General features: G+C 42.5%; 1 protein-coding gene across 8 annotated transcripts in view; it reads right to left on the bottom strand.

Moving 5' to 3' along the window:
* PCNX1 (pecanex 1) overlaps positions 1-12,384 on the bottom strand; it is a 111,133-nt gene extending 98,749 nt beyond the window's left edge. For all 8 annotated transcript variants that reach the window (XM_075843972.1, XM_075843966.1, XM_075843967.1 and 5 more), the window contains exon 1: positions 12,026-12,384. In XM_075843972.1, the coding sequence (XP_075700087.1) occupies positions 12,026-12,178 (153 nt within the window). In that variant the 5' untranslated portion in view covers positions 12,179-12,384. The remainder of the gene's footprint in view (positions 1-12,025) is intronic.
* Between the last annotated feature and the right edge of the window lie 551 nt (positions 12,385-12,935).

Below are 12,935 nucleotides of genomic sequence, written 5' to 3'. Positions count from 1 at the left end.
AGCTGTGTTTTCAGGCGTAATCCGAGGCGTAAAATGCCTAGTTTACGCCTGAAAATAGGGTCGTGTGAACCCAGCCTAATAGTTTTTCTAAATAACGTATATTAGCGATTTTTCTTCTAACAGCAGCGCGGACTGTGTAAAGTCAGTACTGCCGGCATCTCGCTCATAGCTCAGCTAGGACTTTAGAAGAAAATCGCTAATACAAGTCATCTAGAAAAACAATGCCTTATTGCCCTACAACTCTCACTTGTTCAAAATTTGACGGAGGTTTGATCTGATAACCAACTGTACTACCAGGCAGCACATCTGGGCTGTGAGCCGGGTCCCGTCAACCAACGGCGCATCGACCGTGAGACACAAGCCCGTCAATACATCGTCAATGACAGCTGGAAAACTATCCCACATCTCGCTGAGAATACGGACCCGGGACGTCTCCCTCACTGGCAGACCTCCCAGCTCAGTCACTTTCTACTGTCCCTCCCCCCCCCCCCCCCTCCTCCTCACACTTTTCTCGTTCTGCTACAGCTTGCGCCACACCCTCTCTACATATAACCTACTGAACTCCCCAGCGGAAAATTCACACTCCCCGTACTTGTCCAAATGGGAGACGGATCTTAACCTTAACTTGACTGCGGACCACCGTAACAGGTTATACACCATGACACACCAGTCCTCAATATCGAGTAGAATACAGGAGGCGGGTTTTAAGGTTCTGACAAGATGGTACAGAGTCCCATCCAAACTCCAGTTTTTAACCCCAAGGTTTCACCTATGTGCTGGAGATATGGTACCCAGGTTGGTGATCTCTTGCCTACTTTTTGGAGCTGCCCCAGGTTGACAGCCTTCTGGGACAACATCCGGCGCGTCACCTCCAAATTTACTGACTTCACACTCCCCGAGTCACCTGACTTTTTCCTGGTTCATCTGTGTGGCAGCCCGATCTCTACGTGCCGGTGGTTCGACACTTCGTAAACACGACCCACGCATATTCACCAGACTCGTGGAAGAAAGTAGATCCACCTACAATGCGCCTTTGGTTTCAGAAGATACAGGAGGTGAAGCGCATGGAGGAGCTCACTACATCTCTACGAGACACGCATAACAAATTCATGCGCTCTTGGTTTCACTGGGTGAACTTTGAGAACTCATCTGAATATATTTCCTTGTTATCCTGATGTTCTTCCTAATTCTAGGAAGCTGATTATTGGGAGGTTGTTGAAGAACGCCCCTCCCCCCACCCTTTTCCCCATCCCTTCGATTCCCTCTCTCCCAGTCTCTCCTCCTCTTGGAGGTTCAGTCTAGTCTAGTCTAGTCTAGTCTAGACTGCTCATCTGATTGCACAGCATAATCTGCATTTTGGCTGATTTACATAATTTGTTGTACACTGCGTTTTTCTTTCAATATGTTGAAAACTTGATCTTTGGAACTCCGTTATCCTTGCCAATAAGCGTAGAATAAAAAAATAAATGAAAAACTATGCCTAAAAAAAATTTGTGATCTCCAACTGGTACTCTCCAGTTGTTGCAAAACTCCCAGTACGCCCCTCATGCTAGAGTTTAAGTCAATTTCAGGGGTGTGACAAATTTTATGGTCTCTGGAAAATAGATATTATATTTAGAAAAGTATATATGTACGCAATCATAACACTTATTCATGCTCAGTTCTATGTCCTCTAAAATTTAATTTAAAAAAAATATTACCTCTAGGTTATGTTCACATGTAGATGGACGGAAAATCCGCAGCATATTACAGTAGCAGGAAAGTGGATGAAATTTTAACGAATCTCATCCACCTGCTTCAGAATAAGTGCATAAATTGACCCGGTGTGTGGATTATAAATCCGCCACATGTCAATTTGTGTTGCGAACACACTGCACATTTGTTGCAGAAGTCCCCCATGGAGTTCAATGAGAGGAGGATAAAATTCCACAACAAATGCCATTGTTTGCGGAATTTTCTGCAATTCCGTTGCGTACTTGCAGCAAACTCCGCAGGTTAAAAATAAATAAACATAAATAAAGCTATTGCTACCGAAGCAACGCATCCCTGTTCTTCCAGCTGCTGTGTGTCCAGACGGCCCACTGTGATGACGTTTCATGACATGTGACCCCTGCAGTCAATGAGGCTAGGGCTACACGGCAACTTTGAACTTGACACAGGCGGCATGGCCAAAGAAAGTCAATGTGGTTGCACTGTGACCGTCGCAAAAAATCTAGCAAATTTGGATTTCTTGCAACTGCCGTGACAACTCACAGGTTATAACGCAGCTACATTAACTTTCATTACCTGCGATGGAGGCAGAGCGATATAGCGATCTTCGGCAGTGCGACCGGTGTCGTGGCCAAAGTCGCCCTGTAGCCCTAGTTTTAAGGCCTTTTTATCTGGCGATCAACCCAGCCGAATATATGCACCAAGTTAAAGCACCACTTGGTGTGAATATTCAACTGGATTTCCATACATGTTCTGGGTCAGATGCGGTGCAGACTTTTCCGCAGCATATCCTACCCGTGTGAACATACCCTTCGGGTGGCTTCACATGCAGCATTTTCATTGGTGTTCGTTGCTGCAAAAAACCCCAAAAAAAACAACATGACGCTGCGGCCAGATGTTAGCTTAAAAATAGAATGCCCTACAAACATTGCGCTTTTTGGGGCCTTTTTTTTTTTCTTCCTTTTTTTCTTGCATTTTCGGACAGTTTTTCAAAATCATAGCAAGAGTTTGGCGGTTTTTTTCCAGAAGTTAGTGCAGTCTTTCTTAAATAAAAAAAAAGCATGTGTCAATGTGTGTTGTGTGCTCGTGTGGATGTGTATGCAGCCTTACCCTAAATGATTAAATTAGAAAACTAAAATCAGACTCTGTCCTCTGGTCTGTAGAACACAATCTGTATATGTTATACCAGATCATAAAAATGACTCAACTGTTTTTGTTAGATAAAGGCTGTGTAAGCGATAAGTCATAATGCCTACCATACAGAGAGAAACTAATATTCCCATAATGTCTACTATGGGAGAAGGATGTAATACTGTGAACCGCCACTACAAGTGTATCGGCGATTCACAGTACAAGCATATAAGGAATAAAGGGGAAGAAGCTCTCATACGAGCGCTTCAGACCCTTAAAAACAACTGGTCGGTGGAAGTGTCGGGAGTTGGATGCCCACCGATCAAAGGTTGATGACCTATCCTGAGGATAGGCCATCAATCTTTTAAGACTTGACAGACAACCCATTTAAAGAAGACCTCCAGAGGAAACACAACTTTCCATGTCTGCATTTCCCACCTGACTGTATACCACTCCATACACTTCTTTTATGTATCCTGTACTTACTATTTGAACTGCTGCCTTGTCTGTCCTTTAAAAAAAGAGCCCCCATCTTGATTCTTAGATTTCCCCAGCTTTCTCTTCTCCTCTGCTGTGCTATATATCCCATGATGGTTCAGCACAGCATCAAATGACCAGCTAAAGACCATACCATTTCTGCATGCTGGGGGAAACTGATTATCTTTCTCTCTATACACTCCTAAATAAGTGGAGAAACCCTAAGTATGCAGACAGGGAGGCTGCACTATATTCTTCTACATTATACCTGTGTGGCAGGAACCGGTCTAAGTATCAGTGGTAGGTGATGACGTTTATATCCCCCCCCCCCCCTGTATAAAACTAGTGTGGTGCAGGAACTGCTGAAGCCTGTGATGGGTGACACATAGATCTCCATAGAATCAAGTAGAGATATTGTGTCACCGAGTCTGATTCCCACTGCTGCTAACAACCATCCCAGTCTGATATATAGAGATAGAAGCAGCAAGAAAAATAACAGGTGAGAGACTGACACATGGAATACCATAATGGTCCACACGGGAAAGTTTACTTTTGGTCGCAGTGTCCCTTTAAGCATTCTCACATTTAAGGCTGGATTCACACGACCATGTTACGTCCGTAATGGACGGAACGTATTTCGGCCGCAAGTCCCGGACCGAACACAGTGCAGGGAGCCGGGCTCCTAGCATCATAGTTATGTACGACGCTAGGAGTTCCTGCCTCGCTGCGGGACAACTGTCCCGTACTATAATCATGTTTTCAGTACGGGACAGTAGTTCCACGGAGAGGTAGGGACTCCTAGCATCGTACATAACTATGATGCTAGGAGCCCGGCTCCCTGCACTGTGTTCGGTCCGGGACTTGCGGCCGAAATACGTTCCGTTCATTACGGACGTAACATGCTCGTGTGAACCCAGCCTAAGACTTGTCACCTCTCTTGACATGTCTGTTTTAGTAAATAATTCTGGGTCATATTTTCTTAGAACTTTATGATTAAAGGGACACAAAATGTAAGTCTATTTATTTGCTGTACAGGTGAATGCAAACTATGGTTCAATGTAGGAATCTATTTCAGGCTGGAGAACCAGATAACTGCAGCTCAACGGGTGTACTAACAGCACATCCAGAAAAAAAATAATATGCAGCAATAAAAGGTGGGATAAAGCTAAAACTAATACAACAAGCGGTTCACAGTTGCCAACTCTTTTACAGCTTAAAGTATTTAAAACATTCTTCTGTCCATGTATGACCACCAGCGTCTAACTCCTACTTGCATTCCCAATTTCAGCAATGAAATGGATTTACACAAAGTAACAATTTATAGAACACACACACACACACACACACAAAAATGGCTATAGGTAAGGCTTTTTTCACAATGGTGTCATGCCTTCAGTTTTCAGTCATGACAGATATGATGGATCCGCTAAAATTCATTTTTAAATAGATCCACTGACATATTGGGTCAGTTACATTTCCGTTGTATCAACTGGATAGAATAGGGCCGTATGCTACGCTATTCTGGATGTAAAAAAAAGAGCAACAGAAACGTGATAGAAAAGAACCAAGTGTAAATAGATCATAAAGAAGGATCTTCTAGGCAATCACACCACAGTGCTGCCCCCTCGTCACCTGTGAGTAAACCACTGAGAGCAGGAGGCATTTCCAAATTGTGATTCATTTTACTTAACCATGTTCTTGTAACATCCTAATATTCTGCTATAAATCAGTCCCTAAAACCTGTTCTCCGGGGTGTGGCTGCATTTATTTACATACAGGTTTCTAGAGTTTTTTTTTGCATATGGTATCCATACTGCAAACGTGTTGTTAAACATCAATTCTGGTTTTTTATGTAGTAACAGAACAGCCTATAGCTGGTCAGATCAATCATGGTGTCTGAAACAGGGAATCAACAAGGCAAGCCACAATGCTATGTCATCAAATACAAGCAAGGAGTGGAAAGGAGAAACGTTGGAAGCAGCAAGCAGTGGTAGACAGGATTCCCTGCAGAACAAAACATGCAAAAAGTATTCTACAGGGTGGGCCATTTATATGGATACACCTAAATAAAATGGGAATGGTTGGTGATATTAACTTCCTGTTTGTGGCACATTAGTATATGGGAGGGGGGAAACTTTTCAAGCTGGGTGTTGACCATGGCGGCCATTTTGAAGTCAGCCATTTTGTATCCAACTTTAGTTTTTTCAATGGGAAGAGGGTCATGTGACGCATCAAACTTATCGAGAATTTCACAAGAAAAACAATGGTGTGCTTGGTTTTAACGTTACTTTATTCTTTCATGAGTTATTTACAAGTTTCAAACCACTTATAAAATGTGTTCAAACTGCTGCCCATTGCGTTGGATTGTCAATGAAACCCTCTTCTCCCACTCTTCACACACTGATAGCAACACCGCAGAAGAAATGCCTCCCGATCTGACCCCCTTAGACTTATCTTTGGGGTCATCTGAAGGCAATTGTCTATGCTGTGTAGATACGAGATGTGCAGCAACTGAAACTACGGATACTGGAAGCCTGTGCTAGCATTTCTTCTGCGGTGTTGCTATCAATGTGTGAAGAGTGGGAGAAGAGGGTTGCATTGACAATCCAACGCAATGGGCAGCACTTTGAACACATTTTATAAGTGGTCAGAAACTTGTAAATAACTAATGAAAGAATAAAGTAACATTAAAACCAAGCACACCATTGTTTTTCTTGTGAAATTCTCAATAAGTTTGATGCGTCACATGACCCTCTTCCCATTGAAAAAACTAAAGTTGGATACAAAATGGCCGACTTCAAAATGGCCGCCATGGTCAACACCCAGCTTGAAAAGTTTCCCCCCTCCCATATACTAATGTGCCACAAACAGGAAGTTAATATCACCAACCATTCCCATTTTATTTAGGTGTATCCACATAAATGGCCCACCCTGTATATTATTGCACTGAATTGCGAATGTCCAATTCCATTTTTCTAAGAGCAGAATATTCCAGCAGATAAGAGAATAGTTTTACTGGGCTTTACTAACTAGTTGCAGCTTGTCTGTTCACTCACATAATTCTAGTTATTCTCCGAAAACTTTTCATGACCCTTATTCTGTTACAACATTCTCTTCAAACCAAACAAATGTCACTAATGTGGTTGTTTCAGACACTGGAGGCACCAAAATCCATTTAAACCTAGATTTTCCCAATTTCACATAGACCTATCAACCTAGGCTAGCTTTACACGCAGACATTATATGTCCCATCGGGAATAAGGCATATGACGAGTTTTTACATGTAGCTGGAATTACATTTTGTGATCCAAACGACATCATGGCTAAGTAGTCGCTGGAAATCTACGTATAGAAGACTGAGCGATTGTACTTGGACAACGTGATTTTTTGCACACCATAGGTTTTGGATTGTGATTTTGACTATCCGAACTTTTAGGAATGTTTACACACTGCAACACTCAAAAACAAGGTTTGTAATTAGACAAATCATACTCATTATCGCGACATGTAACGCCCCCCCCCCCATATGACAATACAAGAAAAGTAAAGCATCTCTCTAAACGTATAATTAGAATAGTATGAGAAAAAGTGATAACCCACTGAATTCAGAAATATGCTAGCGCCACATAAACGACAGAAACTATAAAGTCCACAACTCTAGCTTGTTCTACCAGAGAGGACATCATAAAATAACTATCATTGATGCAGCGTAGAAATATACTAAGCTGTAGGATTTCTAGATGGATTTACAATATCTAAGGAGCCCGGCCAATTGATGAGTGGCTCAGGTCAGATCCCTAGATGGAACAATGGACGGAACGTATATAAAGAAATACAAGCCAACAGGCTCCAGCAGCAAAATCTATTTCTAAGTACGTATACATGATCTATTTCTAAGTACGTATACATGATCTATTTCTAAAGAGTAAATCAGAATGGATCAGAAAGTAGATAACCCAGTCTATTTTCCTTGTTATGGGGACTTCACCGTGACTCACAACATTCCAGAGAGGTGACATATTCAAGGAAGTGAATTAAGATTTGTTCGGTACCTACAGATTGACAAGACGGCAAATGTAAGCAATTCAAGAGTTCCGGGGTGGGGATTATTATTTAGGCTGCTCATGATGTTCATTGCGGTTTTCACCCTTTTCAATGTAAATGGGGTGAAATGCGCAGCGTAATCCACACATAATACTTGCTACAAATAATCGCGTGTGAATGCCGCCATATCATTTCTTTCATATACTGAACAGTGGATGCTGTGAATACACTATAGGCTTTATGTAGTCCAGTAATTATGTGATGGTTAGATTCCAAGTCAAACAGGATTGTTCCTGACTGCAAACTCTTGTGGTTCGGCTATAACCACAATGACCAGAGGTATAAAGATGCTTACGGTATTTCCATGCTGATGCAGCTCATTTTCTCCTACCATACATTTGAGAACGAGCGGTCATCTACTGTTTTGTGCCCTATGTTTCTTGCCAGATAAACCTCAAACATAACCCTGAACGTCAAGTTTCCATTAATACCAACTATATGTTTGTTCACCATCGCAGTGCTGAATCAATCTCTACAACAACTAAAGGGGGTTATACACAGGAAGATTATGGGGAAGACGAGCATTCATAGAACGCTCGTTGCCGATAATTGCCCTGTGTAAATAGGGCAGCGATCAGCAGATGAACGAGCAAACGCTCAATAATCTGCTGCTCGTATCATTTTAAAAAAGTGAAATATTATCACTGTGGGCAGCACATCACCCGGGGAGACACACTGCCGATACGATGATAATGGATGGGGACGAGCGATCGGAGTAACGACCGCTCGTCCCCATCCATAGCTCCATGTGACAGGAGCAAATAAGCTCTGATCAACGATGTCTCGCTGATCGGCGCTCGATGCACCGGCCACTTATCAAGGGCCTTAAGTCTACAGAAGAGTAAAGATCGCTACTGTACCCACAGATAATAGGCACATTACCTTAGACCATGAGAGCCGGTTAGACTTCAAGAGTTTGTCTTATTTTAGTAGCCAAGCAAGAACTTTCATTGACCCCAATGGAGAGGAAGGCAGCATTCGGAGCAAATTCCTATACATTCTGGGAGACTTAACACTGATGCAAAAGAAGAGTGAAGTCTCCCATAGCAACCTGTTAGGCTTCGTTCACATATTCATCATGGATATCAATGGTGATGGAAACGGAAACCTATGGTTTCTGTTTGTTTCAGTCAGGGCTCCATTCTGACGGAAAGCTCAGACGGAACGTCAGAATAGAGCCCTGACGGATATGTGAACGAAGCCTTAAGTTGCAACTTTTGTTAAAAAAATTAGTTGGTTCCCGTGGGCTACTGCACCATCTTCCCTTTTTACCAATTTTGATCAATCTATTCCAATGGCTAGATGCCTTTTGACCAACCCTGTGCGAAGGAAAAATGAGAAAAAAAATGCTGATATATATGGCAGAAGTATGCAACTCTATGGCAATAAATGAGTTGTGAAAGGGGCTTTACCAAAATAATTAAAAAAAAAGACTACAGACCAACTGCATACCATTTCAACATTTATGAGCTCATATAAGCTCCTTTTGGATAAATCCCTAGATTTAGATCCAGTTCTTTCACATAACTGAATGGCTTGTTCCTCCAATGTTCACATTAGCTTCTAATACGTGTTAATCCGTAACGCAGCTCCATGACGGTGCCTTATATTCAGGGCCAAGAACACAATCTGATCCCATCTGGACAAAGCAGGTAAAAATTTCCCAAAGGGTTTGTTTGGGAATGGTTTTCCCGAGTGGTCCTGAAAGGTTATTTTATCAAGCTTGCTCGTGAGGTAAACTTTTTGTAATTTTTCCATCTATGTAGCTTTAGGAAGGTCTGTGTTTTTGTGGGTTGAGATGTAGTTTTCATTTACCAAACAGAAAAAAACAAGGGGACATATAACACAAAAACACTGAAAAAGGCCATACTTACAAATGGACACAGATAGGTCAGAAACGCTGATGAAGGAGAGTGAGCAGGTGCTTTAAATAATAATAGCCACTCCCACTTAAGTATGGCCTTTTTCAGTGTTTTTGTGTTATATGTCCCCTTGTTTTTATCTGTTTGGTTGGTGTTTCAGGAACATTTCGCTCCAGTTAGGGAGTTAGGGACTCGCAAGTTTGGGGATCCTTGTTGTGGATTGCGAGCTTGTGTCCTTTTGGCCAAAATTATCACTAATACCCCAGGTATTTTTTCATTATTACGTATATTCGCTTCTCTTGGACACAGCCGGCTCTTTGATGCTGGGAGAGCATGGTGTGTTGTTTGGCATAGTAAGCAAGGTAGCCCGCTCTATGCATTATCAATGCGTCACAAATAGGCTTCTACCTGGCTATACACGCTGCGCCTCATGACTTACACACTATCCCTCCATGTTTCACACACTTGCACCCCATTATTCATTTTTATTTATGTACTTTACTCATTACTGCCCCCTATATTTCACCCCTATTATCACTTGCAAATACACTATTCATTTATTATTTCTTACTACACATCCCATGCACCACACGCCACTCCCATCAAGACTAGTGGGAGTGGATATTATTATTTAAAGCACCTGCTCACCCTTTCATCAGCGTTTCTGACCTGGCTGTGTCCATTTGTAAGTATGGCCTTTTTCGGTGTTTTTGTGTTATATATCCCCTTGTTTTTATCGGTTTGGTTTGTGTATCAGGAACATTTAGTTCCAGTTAGGGACTCGCAAGACTGGGGATTACGGTCCGCAATTCCGGAGAATTTTTACAGACATGTGCATGGGGCCTAAAGTTTATTTAAGAACTTTTATGTCCTTTTTGGAGTGTTTGCAACACAAACACAGGAGGGAGAGATAGGAGAAAGATTTTCTAAGTGATTCCAACCTATTGTAAACGTGACTTATACATCTAACGCCACTATCGAAAGGCTGTATTTAACTCCAGATAGTAGTCAACATAAAACTATTACTGCAGGCAAAAACAAAAACACAGTAGCTGAACCGTTACCATCATTGTTTGACCTCCGCTCCATAGACACAGCCAACCAACGCTTCCAAACAGCCTGAAACAACTTCGGCAGAGCTGCATATTTTTAGGTTTGCACTAAAGTTTAAAGGAATTACGTGCATTGGAGTCTCGCTCTAGTAAAAGTCTTTAAGTAGTGCCAGCCTAAGCCCTAATATACACAGCCATATTACGCCTCTGATTTGTACCCAGCAGTAATAAAGAAACCCATAGAGGTACAGGCGCCATAATATACCTCAAAATTCATACAAAGTGCACAGTGGCTTTGTTTTAGATGCATTGGAGCTTATAGCTTTAAAGGGATTGTCCAGGACAGGGCGGTTTTTCATACGGATGATCTATCCACAGGATAAGGTCATCAGTATATGATCAGCGAGGGTCCGACACCCAGACCCCGCACCGATCAGCCGTTCCAGCTGCCTCCGAGAACCGGAAGTTATGCAGTGGTTGGTGCCGGACGCAGAAGGGTCTGTACATTGTATAGCGGTGGTGATGAGCTACTGCAGCGCTGCTCCCATTCACTGGAGTAGGCAGTACAGCCACTATACTGTGGAAATGTCATCAGTATGAAAAACTGCCCCCTTAATAGGCTATGTACATCTTTTATTTTTTTTATTAAACCAATTTAAATCGACACCGAATATCGATCACATATAAGATGTGATCGATATTAGGTGGATCCTGTGTTAGAAATGTGCAGGACCCTCTCTCAGCCGAGCCGTCAGTTCAGCTGAACTGACAGAATCGTCTAAAAGAGACAGCTCAAAAAAAACTGTGAACTAGGCATAAGCATGCAATGACAGTCTACAGCGCACCCACATCATCAAGCCCAGGAGCCACATGCCAGTTTCGATGCCTTTGAGTGTGGCCCTGAATAGGAGGGGCACATAGGGCCCCACGCATAAAAAAAATTCTACAAAAAAATAGCCAGTATTGGTGACCAACCAATCAGATTGCAGCTTCTCTTTTTCTGGCAAACTGATTGGTTGCCCTGGGCAAAGCTAATTTATTTTTTTATACCTATGGCCCAATGTGTCTGTAGGGTAAAGTCAGACGTGGTGGAAATTTTCCGCTGTGGATTTCAATGCAAATCCGCAAAGTTTTTGAGTGCTACATGCCGATTTGATGCAGATTCCACCGTATGCATTACAAAAAGGTGGTGGCGAAAATTCACAACACAATGAAAGAGAACGACCACTGCCGACTGGACCTGATCACCCGACCTCACGAATCATATTATGGCTAACAGACTCGGACCCACACAACCATGTCCTAAGATATAGTGCCAAGACTCACGAGCAGGGGCGGTTATTATAGTGAGACATAGATATAATGTATATTTACACTACAGATGGATCATCCACACACACATTGTATCCACACAACACAAGATCACTGCTTGCTATTACTCCTTTGTGGAGATTTGCTGTACATGTCACATAGTGACCAGTGTTTACCTTCTTGTATTATATTCATCAGACCCACATGAAACCTACAGAACACACTGACAGCGCGTAGTAATGCCAGTGAGGTGCCCACATTCCAGCAGTACCCACCATAGCCTGGCAATGCCCTATACCGAGGGGTCTGCTGGTAGCTATAGTATAAGGAAGGCCTGTAGAGCAAACAAGATGGAGGAGGCTGGAGATACACACTCACCATGTACAAGGTGAAGGGGAAGCAGAGCAGGAAGAGCCATATGTAGAGGTGCAGGGTGTTGACAAAGGTGCTCTGGTGAGGGTCGTAGTACCAGCCCCCGGTGATGGAAGCCCAGACTCCCTGCCGGAGGATTTGCAGCGTCTGAGACCCCATGGTCCTTCGTCACCCCCTCCTCCGGGCCGCCGCCTTCACCTCCCAGTCCGCAAAAGGATAGTGACACAACGACGGGAGACAGACCCGGGTGGCCTCACGGCGGCCATTTTATCTCCTCTCACCCCGGAGGAAGCTCAGGTCCTCCAGCGACGAGCGGCCTTAGCCTTCAGCGCTGGTTCTCCCTTCTGTACGACCATAGAATGCTGGGTAGAACGTCTCCTACAGCTACTGGCGGTATTGTGATCGCCACCTAGCGGCCGCACCTATTATTGCAGTAACTACATCTATATTGTACAGTGTTTTTTGGGCAGGTAAATGTCATCTGTAGTAAGACGTCAGTCCGATAAGAAGCTAATTGTAGTGTTCAACTGTTGTCTTCAGCAACCAAGAAATAGGTCTGCGCCCAGCAAAACCGGTTTTTCTGACAAATCTTCATTTCTTACAAGCCTCAGAATTATATATATATATAATTACATATACACACAAACATATATACATACATACACATATATATATATATATATAGATATATACACACACACACACACACACACATATATATATATATAGATATATACACACACACACACACACACATATATATATAGATATATACACACACACACACACATATATATATAGATATATACACACACACACTACACACTATATATATATTATATATATATATATATATATGATACTTTTTAAAGGAAGGGTGTCGTGAAAATTTTTTTTTTATATCAATTTGGTTTTA

Source organism: Rhinoderma darwinii, chromosome 12 (genome assembly GCF_050947455.1).
Source record: "Rhinoderma darwinii isolate aRhiDar2 chromosome 12, aRhiDar2.hap1, whole genome shotgun sequence".
NCBI lineage: Eukaryota > Metazoa > Chordata > Amphibia > Anura > Rhinodermatidae > Rhinoderma > Rhinoderma darwinii.
The sequence above is the reverse complement of the archived record's forward strand: the minus strand, read 5'-3'. Positions and strand labels throughout refer to the sequence as shown.